The 21,387-nt window shown below is 42.8% G+C and overlaps 1 protein-coding gene across 12 annotated transcripts in view; it reads left to right on the top strand.

The window, feature by feature from the left end:
- The window catches only part of erc1b (ELKS/RAB6-interacting/CAST family member 1b), a 1,202,158-nt gene that overhangs the window by 198,752 nt on the left and 982,019 nt on the right, over nucleotides 1-21,387 (top strand). For all 12 annotated transcript variants that reach the window (XM_041215847.1, XM_041215845.1, XM_041215843.1 and 9 more), the window contains one exon: nucleotides 20,966-21,159. In XM_041215847.1, coding sequence (XP_041071781.1) covers nucleotides 20,966-21,159 — 194 coding nt within the window. The remainder of the gene's footprint in view (nucleotides 1-20,965; nucleotides 21,160-21,387) is intronic.

The following is a 21,387-nucleotide window of genomic DNA, read 5'->3' as shown; positions in this document are numbered from 1 at the left end:
TATAACTCTGTGATTTGAATTGCCAGTTCTTCCTGCAGAGAAGAGACTTGGATCCATTTTTCTCCTTTTGGTGAAACAACTCACTCTGTGAGAAATTGCACGTGTAGACTCATCCCCTCCTGTTCTGTAGTGCAGAAGTTAGGAGTTCCAAACTGATTTCTTTGCACAGCTTTAACTTCTATGTAACTGTCAGGTCTCTCACAGTTGTTATGATCTCCATAGAGACAGATAACCTTTATTTAAAAAAAAGACTGATTTCCGAGCGACTAATAAAAGTAAACCAAAGAAAAAGATTTCATGTTTTAAGACTTTTACTGTAACAAACAAATGAAAATCAACAGAGATCAACCATTACTTAACGGGCAACTAATACACCAAGCTAGAGAAAAGATACTTATGCATTAACCTGCAAACACAACTGAGATACGTCTTGCAACCCCTTTCGCTGTGTGCACAGTTCTGGAAGCTATGTAGCATTACAGGAGCAACCCCTCTGTCACCCCCAACTTTCCAGTAGGCTCACCTCTCCCTGGCCTGCTAGTGTCCTTTGAGAATCGTACCACTCAGCCCAAGTTTTGCAGATCTAATTTCTATCAGCAAGGCCCACATTGGAGACTCACGGTTCATGACACTTTCAAGATCCTGTCAGCTTGCTTCCCTTCCTTTTGAACAGAAAATAAGCACTCACAAATATCCTGCTTGGTTGTTAACACAAAACAGTCCTTTTCTGCTCCTCCACAGCAGTAACTGTTTTGTCTCCCCATAGCAGTAGCTTCTTTCTTTGTCTCTGTCTCAGAAAGCTGTTATTGAGTATTTAAATAGGTTTCTGATTAATTTCTCCCGCGTGGCAACCAGACCTTACTGGCATGCCTTCGAGCTGGGATGCTCCTGGAATTTCAAATTTTACCTGAAGTCAAGGGGGAAATTTTCAAACATATCAGTCTTGTATAGTCTCTCTTCATAACTCAACCTACTAAAAATGGAAAAAGCATTGCAGCAGTAATATTTCTCCATAACACTAACAAAATGCAATATTGTAAATATTTTTACAACTAACTTGCTGCACACCAGTATAGGTAACAATATTTTTCCCTTTTGTCACATTTTACTATTAAATTTGCTGTATTGGCAGCACTATATGGCTTAACCCAGAACTATCACCCACGTGACAATCAAGATTTAAAGCCTTGCATGAGTTCTTGGAGTCCTAAATCTCTTGCAAACAAAAGGTCCTTTTACTGCCTGTTGGTTTACTTTCTTCCAATCCCTGCAAAATATCTCCTTTTTCATTTTGTTTAGTCTGTATGGTGTTTCCATGTCCTCAGTTAAAATATTGTACCCTGGCTTTGCAACCCTTGTGCTGCTTTTTAAAATCTGTATCGGTTTGTGCACATTTTGAATGGTGGGATGGCAATTGTGATTGTGCTTAATTGTTTCACAATCCGTTTGGCTTGGTTAACTTTGTCAAAAACACGATTGCTGACTGGTGCCTGTGAATCGGAACCTAGGAGAAATCCCTATCATAGTGCCTCCTACCCTCTGGATTCAACAATTTCCTTTGTACTTTCTTAAAGCCAGACACTACATTGTGATCAGGGTTCTCACTTTTTAAAACAGACTCTGAACCACTTTGCTCAGGGACTAACTCCTGATCTCCAGTTTCTTCCACGCTGGAGTTTTTTTTTTAATGTCCAATTTGTGAAGAAAATCTCAACTAGCCAAACATCCAAATTGTCCTGCATAACATTTGAATTCACCTTATCCTTTTAAAATTCAGAATAATCTTTGCCTTTATGTTCTTTTCCATGATTTAATTCTCCAGTTTTCTTCTCAATGAAATGCAGTTATAACACTGTCTCCCTTTGTGTAAGCAGATCATTTTTCTGTTGAGTAAAATCCTGTTTAGCCACTTTCAGAACTTTAAGGTTACTTCAGTGTTCAGCCAAGAAAACTTGATACTCCTTATTAACCTGTTCACAATTTTTTTTTCCAATCTGTTTGCTTTTTGTTTTTCCTTTCAGTTTGAACTTTGCCTAATTCTTTTGTAGCAAGAACAATTAGTCTGTAAGTTTGAAGTGTTACAAATGCAAAGTTTATAAGACTTATGTTTTGGGACACTCTCCTTAAGTTGTAGTTAAATGGAGCAATGAAGGAGATCACGTGCCTTGTTCTGAATTCTGCTTGACAGCAAGTTTAGGTGGTTTTGTTGTAAAGATTAAATGGGGATCTAGGTTGTTTTACTGGGACAAAGACGTGAGATATTTACACCTATAAACAACCAGGGCAGCTGTGTTAATGGTGGATAGACTGTTAGTCTCCAAGTCTCACAGGGAAGTGTTAGAAATGTCAGGTTTTGTAAACGGTCATACTTCAACTGATTATTTAATTTCAAGATAGAATGGAGTTGAGAGTCTAAAGGGTAGCTAATTACCATTTTCTACCTGGATACAAGGCCCATGTGATTCACATTGCTAAGGGGATGGGCTTTGAGAGGGGAAGAATCCATAGCAAGCCATTGTACAATCAGGTTACGGAGCTTTACTTAAGATTTCCCTGAACCTCACAGACAGATCAACCTGCAAGAAATTGAGAGAGGGAGAGAGAAAAAGCAGAGGGATAGAGGCAGGCAGTCTTGATTATTCATCATGTAGAATAAGGGTGGGAGCTCATGCACCAATTGAAGAGACCAAGTGTGTGACGATTTAACTGAGACTAGAAAATTTGGCTAGCTTTAGCGAGAGGGAACTCCAGAGTGATCCTCATCATGAAAGTCAGTTTGTGGATTAGAAGTTATCTGATTGTGAAAGTAAAAAGGAGCCAAGTCATCGAGAGCTGAGAAGAGATTAGGGCTGGTTCCTGGAGAATGAAGTGCCCACTTAAGGGACGGAGTAAAGTATAAGCATGGTTGGGAATTTTCAGTTTTTCCATTTAACTTTTAAAACAACTTTTCAGTTGGTATAAGTTGCGGACTGAAATATTGTGTAGTCAATGTTACTTTTAGTTTGTTAGTTGCAGTAAAGGAATAAAAATGTGAAATCTTGTATGATTCTTCCAGTCAGTCACTAGAAGTTTGAATATTATTTTAAAAGCTATCAGTCTCTATGGGGATCATAACAGAAGTTTTAATGTGTATTCAAGAACATGTATCCTTCCTCGCACCTCTAACGTGTCAGCATTGGATACAGCTTTTCTATTCTCCTTCAAAACATTTCCTTGTTGTTTGATCATTAGCTTTGAGTACAGTTGCTATCTGCTTATGAACTTACAAACATACGAGCAAGGAGCAGGAGCAGGCCATTTGGGCTCTTGAGCATGCTCTGCCATTTGATAAAATCATGCTTGATCTGATTGTAACCTCAAATCTGCATCCCACATACCCCCGATTACCTTTCACCTCATCTCCATTTTAAATGGACGACCCCCTATTTTTAAACAGTGACCCCCTAGTTCTCGATTCTCCCACAAGAGGAAACATCCTCTCCACATCCAAGCTGTCAAGACCCTTCAGGATCTTGTTTCAATCAAGTCGCCTGTTACAAAATCTCCAGCGGATGCAAATGCAGCCTGTCCAACCTTTCCTCGTAAGACAATCCACCCATTCCAGGCATTAGCCTGATAAACCTCCTCTGAACTGCTTTCAAAGTAGTTGCTTGGCCACACCTTGATCACGTCTTCCCTGTAGTTTTAATTCAGTCAGCTTTAACTTGTCTGCAGCTGCAATTAATTTCTTCTTCTCAGCCTGATGTTCCAATATCCTTTTAACATTAGTAGGCTGAGTTTCTGACTCTTTGGGTACATCTTTAATTCAAACATGAATTCTCACAGCAGGGTTACAGGAAGCTCTTGATTCTTTTAAGTCAATTGGCTTTTCTTGCATAAGTTCGGTTTCCACAGCCTCAATGGGCTTTCCTGAAACCTTTGCCAAGTTACTTCCTGATTTAAAAATATAAATATAAATATTTATAATAAATATCTATAAATAGGCAAATTAGGAACCACCCCCACAATTACAGAACCAGTAATTAAGCCACATTTTAAATTAATTCTATGGAAAGGAACGGGCAAATAATATCCATCAAAACCCCATATCAATACATTTTTATTCAGCAATTTTTTCTAGAGGGAAATTCACGTCACCTGCCAACATGGGTGTCTCTGCTGAACCTGTATCTCTGAAAATACCAGTTGACTTCCCTGCCTCACCAGACAAGAATGAGGACACCTCATCTGTCAAGAGAATACTTCCAAAATTCCCTTTATCCTGATCACTTTAGTAGTAAGTACAGGAGAGCCTACAGGTTTGTCATCAGCTTTTCCTACTGGGCCAGTACTTTCTAGAGGGGTGCTGTGCACTTTTTTATATTACTACAGTTTTGCTTTTTTATTCCTAACATTCACCCTTCACATGTCCCTTTTATATGATAAAGCTAACATTTGAATCAAACCTAACTTCTTGACCGTCTCCCTTACTGCTCAGAGGAAGGTCTGTTTCTTCCCTGGGCCATGTTCTTCACTAGCATCAAGTTTCTTATCTCTTCCAGTTTCTTTAAGTTCCCAAACAAAAGCTTTGTTACGAAGATGCTTGTGAGACAATGTCGGGAAGATATAATAATGTTATTGGAATTTATTGTAAAATAGTGGTATGTGTGTCTGTGTATGTGAGACTTAATTGGATTAAAGGCAGCTGGTCTGAAGGCTTTGATGTATTAGAAGATAAGCTAGGTTTGAAATATTAAGTAAGTAAACATGGGGGAAGTTTAGAATGTAAGGTGTAAGGATATTTACATTTTTTAATAAACTGGACTAGCTTGAATTCAAAAGAGGGAGTGAAATATTGCACCTAACCAGCAGAAGTTAAGAAACACAGTTTAATTTTCTCCAAAGATTACTGGTAAAATTGGTACTATGATTTTTTATGATCAGGGAGGCAAAGTCCAAAGACATAGTGAAACAATGGGAATTTGTATTCAAAGGGGAAAATATATATAAAGGAGCGAAGGCTGTGTGCAAAGGCAGGCATTTTAAGATCTAACAAATGTGAAAAACCTTCAGCACCTAAGCCTCAAGCTGCTGTCTACAATGAACTGAAGTTAAAACTCACTTTGAATTGAATGGTTCAGGGTATCATGTTTCTTTGCTTGGGTCTTTTAAAATCTACATGTCTTACTGTTGCCTTAATAGAGGTAACTGGGAGTCAGATTAACTAGGGGATTTAGAGTTATTATAATAGTAATTTTTAGGCATATGTATTTGCTTAAAATCATCTCTTCTGAATCTTTTAAATTTAGTTTTTTAAAATCCTATAAGGCTCGGTAGTCTTATTACTGAATTCAAAGCCCGCATTTCGAAACCATACAAATTGCAAAAACGTGGCAATTGTCTCAAGTTTCCTTGAACAAGTCAGCATTTACCATTGGCTGTGCCATAACCAGGTTAGGGGCTCTTTGCGGGATATATTTGAACTTCCTTGATTGGGTTGGAGTTGGTGTATCTTAAGGTTACTAGTACAAGAAACACTTTGAATTCAGGAGTGTGTGTGAGGTTTTTTTTTGAAGTGGTGAGACTGCAATATAGCTTTGGCAGTTGCTCAGACTTATCTGGGAGTTGAAGTAAGTTGAAGTAACTTTGGTTTACAAAAGGTAATTAAAGTTAAGTTAATGGAATTGGCAGATAAATTACAATTGAAGTTACCTGCAGGGGTTAAGAAAGCAGACATAATTGAAGTTATAGCACAGCATTTAAAGTTGTAAGTGATGCCTGACACTAGTGAGTGACACAAGAGGTCGTGACACTTCAGTTAGAAATGAAGAGGCTTGAATTTGAACAAGGAAAGGAACTGAGAAAACTTGAATTGGAGGCAAATGCAAAGGAAAAAGAATTAGTAATGAAAAAACTGGAAGTAGAGGCATCAGAAAAAGAAAGGGAGAAAGAGAGACTATTTCAAAAAGAAATGGAAATGTGAAAACTTCAACTCCCAAGGGAAAAGTTAGCAATGGAAGAGAGGATGAGGGAAAGAGACAGACTATTGGCTTTAAAAGCCGGATTTTAAAAAGGAGACATCAGATGCTGAGGAAAGTTCTGATGATGAAAAAACCTTTAACCTAAAAGCAAGTGGGGCGATGTTTAAGTTTGTACAAGCTCTCCTAAAATTTGAGGAAACAGATGTGGAAGCATTCTTTATTTCATTTGAGAAGAAAGCTAAACAAATAGCCAGTGGAAAACTGGACATTGTTGTTATAATCCAGGTTGGTGGTAGAGCACATGAGGCTTATGCTTCACTGTCAGAAGAAATAACAGTGATCTATGATGTGATGAATAAGGCTATTTTGAGTGCATATGAGTTGGTTCCTGAGGCAAACAGGCAGAAACTTAGGAATATGAGAAAACAGCCTGGGCAAACTTACAATGAGTTCGAAAAGTACAACAAAGTAATTTTATCTGGTGGATATTGGCATCAAAAATAGAAACATCATGTGCAGCTCTTAGATAAGCAATTCTTTTGGAAGAATTTAAAGATTCAATTCCTTTGGCAGTGAGAACTCATGGAGGAACAGAGTCAAAAAGGAAGACAAGTAGCAGAGATAGCTGATGATTGAGTTAGCTCATGGAGCAAAACCTTTTTGTCACCCTTTTAAATCATAAAAGGATAGAAATTAGGAAGGCGAAAGGAAGGTGGGTAATTGGAAGAGAAGGAGTAGGTGGAAATTCGCAGGAAGTTTTTTCTCAGAATAAAAAGGAAGGTGCTGAGGATAGAAGTAGGATTCAAAAATTGAGGTGTTTTCATTATAGTAAAATTGGACATACGAAATTAGTGTGCTGGAAATTGCATGGAAAATCTGTTGGAATTATAGGGGGGGCAGAAATGTACTGGAAGTAAAAGTACTGAGAGTTCTGAGGCTCAGACACAGGAAAAAACAGTGGTTTGTGTACAGGTGAAATAGGGAAAATCAGGGATAGGTAAAGAAGTGGGAATGTGTTCACAATTTACCCAAGAGAATTCTGAGGAGCAGGTTGCAGAAATGTTTAAAGATTTTATGTGTGAAGAGAAAGTCTTTCCATGTGTACTGGGTGGAGTAGGTAAAGATCTTAAAATTTTAAGAGACACAGGGGCTAGTCAATTGTTAAAGTTTTGGGATAGTGACATTTGTTGTTCTGAGGGAATATTGCAGGAACAGGGGACAATGTGTGGAGTTCATGGGGATGCTAAACCTATTCCATTGTGGAAGGCAAATTTAAAGAGAAAGTGGAAAACAGGTGAGGTGATTGTTGGAGCAGTGGAAATGTTGCCCATTGCAGGGGTTCAATTTATAATGATATAGCTGGATAGAGATGTGGATGATGGCTATGATAGTTGAGCAGCCTGTAGAAGTGTTTTCAACAGAAGTGTTGCAGAGAGAGCATCATGGATTGTTTCGAGATTGTGTGATAACGAGATCACAGGCTCAGGTTGAAACAAGATGAACAGGAATTTCAAAGGCAAGGAGAAGGCGGGAAATCCGATTAGCTGCCACTGTGTTTGAGAAGGTTGTTCAGGAAGAAAGACTAGAAGACAATTCAACTGAAGTATTTAAATTTACAGAAAAATGATTTGCAGATAAAACATTTATAATCAGACAGCTTAATCAGAAACAGAGGCAAAATGTATTCCAGAATGTTATTACCTTAAGGGTAATGTTTTAATGAGAAAATGGAGGCCTTCTCATGCTTCAGCAAATGAAAGCTGGAGGGAAGTGCATAAGATTGTACTACCATTTGGATATAGAACTGAGATTGTTAGGAGAGCTCATTAAATTCCAATGGGGGAACATTTAAGAATTGGACACAGGCGAAGAAGCAAAAACATTTTTTTTGGCCTGGATTGCAAAGGGATGTAGGTAGAAAGAGGGATGAGATCTTGCATCAAGAATTCAGGGAGTTAGGCAGTGGACTAAAAAGCAAGACCTCTCGGGTTGCAATCTCTGGATTACTCCCAGTGCCACATGCTAGCAAGCTCAGAAATAGGAGAATAGTGCAGATGAATACGTGGCTTAAGAGATGGTGCAGGCGGGAGAGTTTTAGATTCCTGGATCACTGGGACCGTTTCTGGGGAAGGTGGGTCCTGTACAAGCGGTACGGTCTACATCTGAACCAGAGCGGGACTAACATCCTTGCGGGTGGGTTTGCTGGGGCTGTTGGGAGGAGTTTAAACTAATTCGGCAGGGGGAGGGGACACAGAATGTGAGCAGAATAGGGACACATCATAAAAAAGTAAAACAATCAAGTCAGAGGGAGTACAGCTGCATTAGCGACCACAACATGGTACAATTTAAGCTTGTTATGGACAAAGAAATAGACAAGTTGCAAAAAAATGTTCCGGATTTGGGGAGAGTGGATTTTAGTAAAATGAGGCAGGATCTGGCCAAGGTAGACTGGAAACAGCTACTTCTGGAGAAATCTACAGAGGAGCAGTAGTGGGTGTTCTAAAAGGAAATGGGGAGGGTACAGGCTCAACATGTTCCCTCTAGGGTGATAGGAAGGAGTAACAAGCCCAGAGAACCATGGATGACCAGGGATATTCAGGATACGATGAGAAAGAAAAGAGGCTTTTAGCTGATATAAGGGGAGCAAATCAGCGGAGGCATTAGTGGAGTACAGAAAGTGCAGGGTGGAGCTTAAGAAAGCAATTGGGAGAGCAAAGAGGGAATATGAAAAATCTCTGGCTGGTAAAAGTAGGGACAATCCCAAAATATTCTATAAGTATATCAATGGAAAGAGGATAACCAGGGAAAGAGTAGGGACCAAGGGGGAAATTTATGGGTGGAGCCAGAGGACATCAATAGAGTATTGAACGAATACTTCACATCCGTCTTTACCCAAGAGAATGAGGATGAAGGTATCGAACTTGGGGAGAGAGACTGCGAGGTTCTTGAGCAAATTGATATAGTGAGTGACAAGGTATTGGAGGTGTTGGCAGGCTTAAAAGTGGAAAAATCTCCAGGTCCAGATGATTTGTGTCCCAGACTGCTGAGGGAGGCAAGGGAGGAGATCTCAGGGTCTCTGATCCAAATTCCTCTCTGGCCATGGGGGAGGTGCCAGAGAATAGCTAATGTGGTTCCGCTATTTAAGAAGGGTTGTAGAGATAAGCCAGGGAATTACAGGCCGGTGAGTTTCATGTCAGTGGTAGGGAAACTATTGGAGAAAGTTCTGTGGGAGAGAATCTTTCTCCACTTGGAGAGGCAAGGTTTGATCAGGGATAGTCAGCATGGCTTTGTCAGAGGGGGGTCATGCCTAACAAATTTGATTGAATATTTTGAGGGAGGTGACCAGGTGTGCAGATGAGGGTAGTGTAGTTGATGTAGTTTATATGGATTTCAGCAAAGCCTTTGACAAGGTCCCACATGGGAGTCTTATAAAGAAGGCAAATGCACATGGGATACAGGGTAATTTGATAAAGTGGATTCAAAATTGACTTCATTGTAGGAGGCAGAGGGTGATGACAGAAGGATGCTTTAGTGACTGGAAGCTTGTATCCAGTGGTGTACCACAGGGATCTGTGCTGGGTCCCCTATTGGTCATTTATATAAACGACATGGATGACTATGTGGCGGGGGGGGTAAGATTAGTAAGTTTGCAGATGACAGAAAGATTGGCCGGTTGGTTAACAGTGAGGTTGAGCGTCTTGGGCTACTGGAAGATATGGACGGGATGGTCAAATGGGCAGATAAGTGGCAGATGGAATTTAACCCTGAAAAGCATGAGGTGATACACTTTGGAAGGAGTAATTTGACAAGGAAATATTCAATGAACGGCATGACACTAGGAAATTCTGAGGAACAGAAGTACCTTGGCGTGTGTGTCCATAGATCTCTGAAGGCGGAGGGGCATGTTAGTGGGGTGGTGAAAAAGACTTTTGGGAGACTTGTTTTTATCAATTGAGACATAGATTACAAAAGTAGGGAGGTCAGGTTGGAGTTGTATAGAACCTTGGTGAGGCCACAGCTGGAGTACTGTATGCAGTTCTGGTCGCCACATTATAGGAAGGATATGATTGCACTGGAGGGGGTGCAGAGGAGATTCACCAAGATGTTGCCTAGGATGAAACATTTAAGTTATGAAGAGAGGCTGGATAGACTTAGGTTGTTTTCGTTGGAGCGGAGAAGACAGAGGGGCGACCTGATCGAGGTGTACAAGATTATGAGGGGCATGGACAGGGTGGATTGAGAGCAGCTGTTCCCCTTAGTTGAAGGTTCAGTCATGGGGGGACACAATTTCAAGGTGAGGGGCAGGAGTTTTAAGGGGGATGTGAGGAAACACCTTTTTACCCAGAGGGTGGTGACAGTCTGGAATGCACTGCCTGGGAGGGTGGTGGAGGCGGGTTGCCTCACATCCTTTAAAAAGTACCTGGATGAGTACTTGGCACATCACAACATTCAAGGCTATGGCCCAAGTGCTGGTAAATGAGATGAGGTAGGTAGGTCAGGTTTTTCTCACATGCTGGTGCAGACTCGATGGACTGAAGGACTTCTTCTGCACTGTATGATTCTGTGATGTCGTTAAATTCTGTGGAACATGTTACACATGTCAGGTGATAGGGAAACCGCAAGCAGTGATTAAAGCAGCACCTTTAATTCCAATTCCAGCATTTGAAGAATCTTTTGCTTGGGCCATGATTGATTGTATAGATCGCCCCCAAGACTAAAAGTGGAAATCAGCACTTAATGATAATAATGTGTGTGTCTACCAGGTTTCCTGAAGCAATACCTTTGAAAGCTATTACAACAGAGAAAATTGTAGAAGAGTTAACTAAATTTTTTACAAGATATGGTTTACTTAAAGAAATACATTCAGATCAGGGCTCAAATTTCATGTCACAGCTGTTTGAGAAAGTAATGAACAGTTTGGGGATAAAACAGTTGAAGTCAACAGCTTATTGTCCTGAATCACAAGGGGCTTTGGGAAGATGGTATGAAACTCTTAAAGACTATGATGAAGGCATCTAGTCCAGATTATCCTCAGGATTGGGATAAGGGAATTCCATTATTGTTATTTGCTATTAGGGATGCTCCTAATGCATCGACTGGTTTTAGTCTTTTTGAACTCGTTTATGGTCATGAGCTAAAGGGACCACTGAAATTGATTCAAGAAATTGGTGGATCAGAATTCAGAAACTGCTCTCCTGGATGATGGATCAAACTTCAGAGAGATTGGACAGAGCATGTGGGTTGGCTAAGGAACATTTAAAGATGTCACAGCAAGTGATGGAAATGAAAGCAGACAGGAAAGCTACAACTTGTAGTTTTGTTACTGGGGAGAAAGTGTGAGTTCTGTTACCAGTACTGGGTAACTCATTAACGGTATGGTTTAGTTGGCCATACAGGATTGAAAAGAAGCTGAGTGAAGTGATTTATTTAATAAATACTCCAGATAGAAGAAAGGTGCAGAGGTTATGTCATGTTAATATGCTTAAAACGTACATTGACAGGGAAGATGACCAAAAGGACTTGTTAGTGCTGGTAGTCAATGAGAAAGAAGTAGAAATGCTGAATCCTGAAATTGATTTTCCTCTAATCAAATTGGCTAATGAGGGGGCACTTAAAAATTTAAATATAATATTGAGTTACCTTCCAGACAAAGTGATTTGGGGAAGCGATTGTGGGGGCACAAAAAATATATGTGGAGCTAAGCTGAAATGGATAAATTTAGCCATACATGGTGTGTCTGTAGAAGTTTCATCTCCGCTAAGGCAACATCCTTATAGACTAAATCCGGGAAAAGTTATCACAAGTGCAGAAGGAAATTGAATTCATGTTTCAAAATCTTATCATTAAATTATTTGTAGTAACTGGAGTTTGTCTAATGTGCTGGTACCGAATTCAGATGGAACACAGACTGTGTGTGGACTACCGAAAGGTGACTGCAGTGACAAAAGTGGATTCATATCCTATAACATGGTTGGAAGATTGTATTGAGAAACTGGGACAATCAAAATTTATCTCAAAGATTGACTTGCTAAAAGGATATTAGCAACTACCGTTATCGGAGAAGGCAAAGGAGATATCGGCTTTTGTGACGCCAGATGGTCTATATCAGTTTACAGTCATGCCGCTTGCTATAAAAAATACACCTGCAACATTTCAAAGACTGACAAACAAGGTAATTGCAGGCCTGAGCAATTGTGCTGTTTGTTTTGTCAACTTGATAGTTTTTAGTCAGACATGGGAGGAGTATTTACAACATCTGGAAGAATTATTTAGTCGATTACAAGAAGCTAATTTGGTGGTGAACTTGGCTAAAAGTGAAAAGCCCAAGTTACCTATCTAAGCCATACCATTGGACATGGTAAGATGGCTCTGAGAGATGTGAGAGTCAAGGCTATCGTCAAGACTATCGTGGATTTCCCAATATCTACAACAAAAAGAGAAGTTTTTTGAGATTTCTGGGCGTGAGTGGGTTTTATCAGAAATTTGTACCAAATTTTTAGCAGTGTGTTTGCTCCACTGACTGAACTATTAAAAAAAATGAGTTTCAATGGACACAGGAGTGTCAGAAGAGTACCCAATTCCACCGAGCAATTTAAGTTGGCCATTGATGCCAGTGATATAGGCATTGGGGCCGTACTGTTACAAGAAGATGAAAATGGAATTGATAAACCAATCGGGTATTTTTCACAGAAGTTGAATGTACAGCGGAGAAGATATTCAACAATTGAAAAGGAGACTTTAGGTTTGGTGTTAGAATTGCAGCATTTTGAAACTTATGCTGCCAACATTTCGCCAGAAATAATTCTTCATACAGCCCACAATCCTCTCATGTTTCTGAACAAGTTTCAAGACAGATTCAGATGGCATTTATTACTGCAACCATTTAATCTACAGGTTATACGTGTAGCAGAACGAGAAAATCTTATCAAGATTTGAAGCTTAAAGAGAAAGTTGGGCATTTAAAAACATGGATACTGGACTGAAATGATTTCTGTTGTACGAAGGATTTGTACACATTATTATGTTAATGCCTGCATCTGGTAATCTAATGGTGTAAGTATATAGCTAAGTAAAGGAGATAGTATTAGATGGGTTAATAAAAATGAAGCTGTATTTTTAAATTATGATAGTTCATTTATCAATAAGGAAGCTGCCAGGAAGATATAATGTTATTGGAATTTATTGTAAAATAGTGATGTGTGTGTGAGAGAAAGACTTATTTGGTTTAAAGGCAGCTGGTCTGAAGGCTTTGGTGTATTGGAAGATAAGCTAGGTTTGAAATGTTAAGTAGGTATCAGCCTTTTGGTTAAGATCAAGTGTAATCGTGAAGCGATGGCTATAACCAGTCGAGCCCCATGCAGTGGAGTACCTAACACCATCCGGGTGACGGTGAAAGACAGCAAAGGAGGAGCACCCATGGATTGGGCATTCTTCATCAAGCAGATCCTGTTGAAGGCGTGTGGATTTGAAGTGGAGGAGATCTACTCCCTGCAAGACTTCCCCAGCGCCGGATGTTTCGACGTGACTTTCAAGCGTGTGGGAGCCTGCGTCAAGTTTCTGAAGGTGTTCGAGGAAAAGAGAGACCAGCCGGAGATGAAGATCCTGACGGTGGACCCGCTCTTTGCTCTGCCATTGCAATGGGACCGTGTGGTGATGGTGATCTCTACAACCCTACATCCCTGTTGCTGACATGTTCACCTTCCTCGCCAGGTACGTCAACAAGGTTGGGAGCTGCACCGAGGTTAGAGACGCCTTCGGGATTTGGACATGCAAAGACCAAGTTAAGGTCACGCTCAAGACCGATGGTAAGGGAGCTGCCTTCCACCCTCCTTCCAGCTTCCCTATTGAGGGAAGCCGTGGCAACCTGGTCTACGCTGGGCAGCCCAAACTTTGTTGCTCATGTGGCAAATCTGGTCATGGTCATGTGGCGGCCAACTGCAGCACCGCCCTCTGCAAGAACTGCAAACAGGAAGGGCACCAGACAAAGGACTGCAAACAGACTAAGTGCTGCAACCTGTGTGGCAAGGCAGATTACCTCTACAGGACCTGTCCCAAACGCTGCCTCATTTATGCACAGGCAGTCAAAGCCAACCAGGGGGAAGCAGAAGAAATGCTTTATGTCACTACTACCAAGGACACTTGCAACACTCCAACCACTATGGCCCCTAGTGAGAACAACGGAACAAAGGAGGACACAGAGAGAGGTGGAGGAAAAGATTGAGGCAGCAGACAGCCAATCAACAGCACTGCCCCCTGAACCTCCCACTCCTCAGGAGAGCGAATCAATGGAGGAGGAGGAAGCAGCGGAAAATCAGCAGGGCGAGTGGCAGCTGGTGAAGAGAGTCAAAAGGAAGAAGGGCTAAGAAGGGACCAAGCCACTTCCCAGACAAGTGGCAAGAGGCGTCTCCCATCTGACACGGATAACAAGGTCAGCTGCACTTCGGATGAAGAAGGGAGGTGCTCAGGGCACCCCAGCTCTGGGAAGCCGGGACCAACAACGCCCCAGAGGGGGAGAGGATTGCAGAAGCTTCTCCAACAGAGGGCATTTCAAATCCCGTTCTCTGCACAAACCCCCAGATGCCGCCTGAGCAGAACATTGCCAATGGGGAGGTTCAGAACAGTTTCCTCAGCCCATCCAAAGAGAGGCAATTTGTGAACACTATGGGTATGTAGGAGCAGACCAAAGGTCTGGGACTCTCAGGCAACAGGTTTGGTAGGAGACTAAATGCTTTAAAATGGGTGTAAAGATTGTATCCATAAATGTGCGTAGCATTAAATCTACTACGCGATATGTTGCCACTTTGGACTACCTTGCCAAGGTCAAAGCTGACCTGTTGTTTCTGCAGGAGTGTGCAGTTCCGCACCTCAGCTCCTACAGGCAGTGGTCACGATAGTGGTCCCATGGGCCATCGATCTGGTCGGGAGGAAACTACTCTCATTCCTCCGGCCTGGGTATTCTGCTGTGGGAAGGCAACTTCACCGTCTCCGAGGTTAACGAGGTGGTGGTTGGGTGCCTCTTCGTAGCAGACAAAATGTACAAGAATGCTCTACTCCGGTTAATTAATGTGTACGCCCCGGCACAAAAGACCTCCGGGCTGGTCATTCTGGGCGGTGACTTCACCTGCATCATCGATGCGGCTGGATGATCCGGCAGGGCCGACAGCAGATTGGACGCTATGTCCAGATCCCTGATGGAAACAGTTAAGGATGCCAAGCTGCGCGACATCTTCAGCAACCCTGCAGACGGAGCGCAGCGTAGATACACCTGGTCGCGGCCAGACGGGTCCATCCATTCTAGGATAGACTTCCTTTTTGTGTCCCGTGCGTTCGCAGTCAGATCCACCGATGTCAAGCCGGTGTTCTTCTCTGACCTCTGTCTCCTACTGACTGACTGTCACTTAGAGGAAGACCAGAGGGTGGGCAGGGGGGCATGGAAGCTAAACGTGCAACTGCTGACCCCAGGGAACATTGAGGAGCTCAAGAGGGATTATAAAGGTTGGAGAACCGTGAAATCCCTCTTTGAGTCCCTGACACGCTGGTGGGAAGCGATCAAGGGAAACATCAAGAGGTTTTTCATCCTCAAAGGCACCCAGAAAGCTAGGAAGGAACAGAGGGAAATGTCCCAACTCCAGAAAAGCATGCAGAAATCTGCTCCAGCTGCAGTCGATGGGGGTGGATGTCAAGGAGGAACTCCAAGAGGTGAAGAGCCAGCAAGCCTCCTCTTTGCCTTGGAGGCCTCCAAGATCATCTTCCGTTCCAGAGTCCACTCCATAGAGCAGGATGAGATGCGCTCACGTTTCTTCTTCCAAAAGATACACAGAGAGAGCTCTGTGATCAGCAGCCTGAAGGAAGAAGATGGCTCAGTAAAGTCATTGCAGTCCGACATTTTGAGGATCAGCAAATCCTTTTATGCCGGATTGTATGACGTGAAGCCCACAGACAGCACGGCCTCCTAGTCCTTCCTGTCCTCTATCATGGAGGTCTTAGACGACAGTACACGGGAGAGCCTGGACAAACCGCTAACTCCTGATGAACTGACTAAGGCCCTTGAGTCCTTCGAGAAAACTCCCGGAAGCGAAGGCTTGCTGGCGGAGTGTATTCGGCTCTGTGGGACTGGATGGGCCCAGACCTGCTAGAAGTATATGAGAGTATGCTTCTGGCCGGCAGCATGTCAGAATCCATGAGGAAAGGCATCATCACCCTCATCTACAAGCACAAGGTGGAAAGGGGGGAAAGTAGAAATCGGCGACCCATTTCACTGTTGAATGTGGACTATAGATTCTGTCCAAGGTCATCACCAATTGGGTCATGTCCGCTCTGGAATTGGTGATCCACCCTGACCAGACCTGCACTATGCCAGGCAGGAAGATCTCTGACAGCCTCGCGCTGCTCAGGGATACGATTACCAAGTGCAGGACAGAGGTGTGGACACCTGCCTCATCAGCCTGGATCAGGAGAAGGCCTTTGACAGAATATCGCACACCTACGTGGTGGATGTGCTCTCCAAAATGGGGTTTGGGGAGGGAATTCGCAATTGGATCCAACTGCTCTACACTAACATCAGTAGCGCAGTCTCAATCAATGGGTGGGAATCGGATAGCTTTCCTATTAAATCTGGAGTCAGGCAGCGCTGCCCTCTCTCCCCTGTCATGTTTGTGTGTTGCATAGAACCCTTTGCTGAATCCATCAGGAAGGATCCGGGCATAAGAGGAGTGACAATCCCAGGCAGTGGAGGCACACAGGTCAAAGCTTCCCTGTAAATGGATGATGTCGCCATCTTCTGCTCGGATCCGCTGTCGGTGCGCAGACTGATCCACATCTGTGACCAGTTCGAACTGGCCTCAGGAGCCAAGGTAAATTGTGGGAAGAGCGAGGCCATGTTCTTTGGGAACTGGGCTGACCGATGATTTGTCCCTTCACTGTCAGGGCTGATGGCCTGAAGGTGCTGGGGATATGGTTCGGAGGGACCGGGGCAAGCGTTAGAAACTGGAAGGAGCAAGTGTCTATGGTGAAAAGAAAACTGGGCATGTGGGAGCAATGCTCCCTCTCAATTGCGGGTAAGAACCTGGTCATCAGGTGTGAAGCACTCTTGCTGTTGCTGTACGTGGCGCAGGTCTGGCCCATTTCAGACTCCTGTGCGATGGCGATCACCCAAGCCATCTTTCGCTTTATCTGGAGGTCGAAAATGGATCGTGTCTGCAGGGACGCGATGTACAAGCCTCTAGATAAAAGGGGAAAAAATGTGCCCAACATTGCCCTCATACTGATGGCCACCTTTGTGTGTGGCTGCATCAAGCTGTGCGTAGACCCTCGGTACACAAACACCAAGTGTCACTACGTGCTGAGGTTCTACCTGTCCCCGGTGTTGCAAAGGATGGGTCTGGCCACGCTGCCACGGAACGCTCCAAGTAGTTGGACCATGCCGTCCCACCTGTTCCTGGTGGGAAAATTTGTGCAGAGAAACACCTTTGACCACAAGTCCATCAGGCAGTTTCCGGCACATAACACCTTAGAGGCCCTGTGGGAAAAGGAGAGGGTGGATCCTGTGGGATGGTTCCCCGAGCAGACTGTCAAAGTCATTTGGCAGAATCCCTCTTCGCCAGAACTTTCTAACAAGCACCAAGATGTAGCTTGGCTGGTGGTGAGAAAGGCCCTCCCTGTCAGATCCTTCCAACATGCCAGGAGTCTCACCCCCTCTGCACGTTGCCCTCGAGGTGGCTGTGGTCGGGACAAGACTGTTGTTCACCTCCTTGTGGATTGTGCCTTTGCAAAGAAGGTCTGGAGAGAGATGCAGTGGTTTCTGTCGAGGTTCATCCCGAGCGGTTCTGTGACACAGGACTCTGTGCTCTACGGGCTGTTTCCAGGGCCACACACCAAGACAAACATCAACTGCAGCTGGAGGATCATCAGCTCGGTGAAAGACGCTCTTTGGTCTGCCAGAAACTTGTTGGTCTTCCAGCGCAAAGAGTTGTCCTCGACCGAGTGTTGCAGACTGGCACATTCCAAAGTCTGGGACTATGTGCTGAGGGACGCGCTAAGGCTTGGGGCAGCTGCCGCAAAGGCGCAATGGGGAAAGGTCGCTGTCTAAGACCTTTCTGCCACAGAGCACCAAGGGGCTGGGAACTCTTGAGAGCCCCTTGGGCAGTACAGCTCAAAATGAATGTCTGCATTGAATACTAATTGTATTATAATTGTACTGAAGCACCTCAGAGTGCAACCTGATGTATATGGATAACTCCAATACCTTTGTCTGATTGTCTGCATTGACCATTTTGAAATGATTGTAATATTCATTGATTGTATTGATATGCATTGATTGTATTGATACACCTTGTAATCTATGTATAAAAGTTGAATCTGATTGTACTTTTGTGAAGGTGATTTTGAAATGGTTTGGAATACTCTTCCAGATATTTTATGAATGAAGTACATTTTTCAAAAAAAAGATGTTAAGGAGGTAAACATGGGGGATGTTTGGGATGTAAGGTGTCAAAGGACATTTGCATTTTTTAATCAACCAGGCTAGCTTGAATTCAAAAGAGAGAGTGAAATATTACATCCAACCAGCAGAACTTAAGAAACTGCAAGTTCATTTTTCCCAAAGATTACTGGTAAAATTGGTACTATGATTTTTTATGATTACGGAGGTAAAGACATAGTGGAGAATTTTCTCCCCATCAGGCGGGCCGGTCAGGAGCGGGTGTGGGTGGGTGCGGAGCCAATTGCTGCCCATGATTGGCTGCGTGCCGCCGTTTTATGTGGGCAGGCCAATTAAGGCGGTGTCACATGAGCTGGAACATGTTTATCAAGTGATTTAAAAAATTTTATTAATGTAATAAATCCTTCATGAAACCACATCCCGCCCGGGGATGAGATTTCATGAAAAATGCGAAGGCTGCCTGGGCTCTTCGCCCACCCGCCAATCTTAAGGTTGGATGGGCAGCCCTTTCAGATTGGTTAATTACTTTATTAATGGCCTTAACAGGTCTTTGACGGTTCGGGTGTGCAGCTGATTCCATTGTGTGCTTGTTGAACTAAAGATCAGGACGCAAGCCTGATGTCACCGCATGTCATTTTATGTGTCGGCATGTGGGGCCCATGGTGAAACAATGGGAATTTGCATTCAAAGGGGCACATATGTATAAAGGAGAGAATGCTGTGTGTAAAGGCAGGCATTTTAACATCCAACAAGTATGAAAAGCCTTCAGCATCTACACCTCAAGCTGCTGTATACAACGAACTGAAGTTAAGAAAGCTCACTTTGAATTGATAACGGCAAAATATTGCAGATGCCGGAAATCTGAAACAAAAATAAAGAACGCTGAAAAAATTCAGCAGGTCTGACAGCATCTGTGGAGAGAAAGACTGAGTTAACATTTCGAGTCCATATGACTCTTCAGAGCTAAACGGAAATAGAAATGTGGTGAAATATATACTAATTAAGGTGGGGGGGGTGGGTGGAAGCGGTGAAGCTGGATAGAAGGCCAGGGATAGGTGGAGGCAAAGGAGAGATTGCAAAAGATGTCATAAACAAAAGGTCAAAAGGTTGTTAATTGTGGCGGTACTGGCTAAAGGAGGTGCCAATGGTGATATTAAGAGTGGAAACCTAATGTGATATTGGCTGGACCAGGGTAAGCACTCCAGAAAGTGACAGATGGTCTTAGTGAGGGTGCGGTGGGGGGAGGGGACAGTGGTGGTTATTTCCATTTTTTTTCATTGTTTTATCCCCAGGTTCTCGCCTATTCCCGATCTCTTTTCCCACCACTGCTCGGTGACTCCAGGTTCTTTAACTCTCCCAAGATTCCTTCAGCTTGATACCTTACCTTTCGAACAGAAAATTAACTCTCACAAGTATCCTGCTTGGTTAACACAAAACAGTTCCTCTCTGATTCTCCACAACAGTGGCTGCTTTGTCTCCCCACAGCAGTAGCTTCGTTGTCTCTCTCTCTATAAGAAAACAGCTGTCGCTTTTCTGTGAGATACTGTAAAGGTGTGAAAACTGACTATTTCAAAAGGTTCCTGTTTGAGTTTCTCCTCCATGGCAACCAGATCACATTGGCGTAACTCTGACCTGGGATGCTTCTGGAATTTCAAATTTTACCTCTAATGGGGACATTTGCAAACATAACCATCTTGTAAAGTTCAGCTTCATAACACAGTGATCATTTCTCCTGTTGCCTTGACTGATGAGTGTTGTGCCCGGAGGCTAGTTCACCAACTGGGTTGGTGACCCTTCGTGTATGATTTGTAGGGCAGTTGCTTGCCCTATAAGGACCTGACTCTGTTTGCCTCAAATGTTGAGATTGTTTGATGACCGAGACTTCTGCATTTGGATCTGCCCAGGGCTGTTTTTTCCCAAGAAGTGGGGTCCAACTTCTGAGATTGACTTTCAGTATGTCTTTGTATCTGAGTTTGTTGCAGCCTGTGGTGTGGATTCCCATGTTCAGCTGGCCGTAGAATACCAACTTTGCTATGCAGGATTCCTCTATGCAAACCACATGGCTGACAAAGTTGAGCTCTGATTAATATGCTTTTTATCAGACATGCATCTCCTTGTAAGAACTTTTGTGTTAGGGATTTTGTTCTGCCACTTGATGTGTCTCACAGTAAACTAGTTGATTCATTTTGTATTAGTACCAGGAATATTATGCCATGTAGTATAGAGGATATTATTCTGCTGCTCAGGTAAATTCCTATTGGTCAGTGGACTGATAGGAGTAAATGAAGGTGAAATTGCTTCAAACTGGTTCATCACCATGAATGTAAAGTGCAAATAAAGTGAACAATGTAACAAGAAGCTGAAAGGTACCCTCTGCAAGTCAACTGATGTTCAGAGTTATCCAGAAATCATATATATAAGACAAATTAGTTCAAAGAACCCAACACTGAATTAAGATTTGGAAAGTGTTTATCATTGCTCACAAACTGCAGCCGTAATATGAGCTCTTTATATACAATCCGTTTGAATAGATTTATTTGACTATTTTGCTTAATTTTACTTACAGTCTTTTGAGGCTACAACAGAAGCACGAGCCAGCACAAATCTCAATGACCGCATCGATCAATTGGAGAAAGTGGTGGCACAATATAGGGACGAGGCTAACAAAGCCCAAGCAGAAGTGGACAGACTGCTTGAAATCTTAAAGGAAATGGAAAATGAAAAGAATGACAAAGATAAGAGGATAGCAGAATTGGAGAAGTAAGTTTTTGGTGAACAAAGTAGAAATGTTTCTTTAATATCTTTATTAGCTTTTCTTTATACCCATGATCTTAAAAACATAATTTCACTTCTGAACATTATTTTAAGTATACTTTAATACTTACTCCAGTGTTTGGAATCTATCAGATTTTCTTCAATGTTTATAACGTATGTTTCAGCAGGCTCAGTTCAAGCATACTAAGCACGGGCTTGGCAAGCAACCCATCA

Source organism: Carcharodon carcharias, chromosome 21 (genome assembly GCF_017639515.1).
Source record: "Carcharodon carcharias isolate sCarCar2 chromosome 21, sCarCar2.pri, whole genome shotgun sequence".
Classification (NCBI taxonomy): domain Eukaryota; kingdom Metazoa; phylum Chordata; class Chondrichthyes; order Lamniformes; family Lamnidae; genus Carcharodon; species Carcharodon carcharias.
Note: the sequence above shows the minus strand (reverse complement) of the source record. Positions and strands in the feature narration are given on the sequence as shown.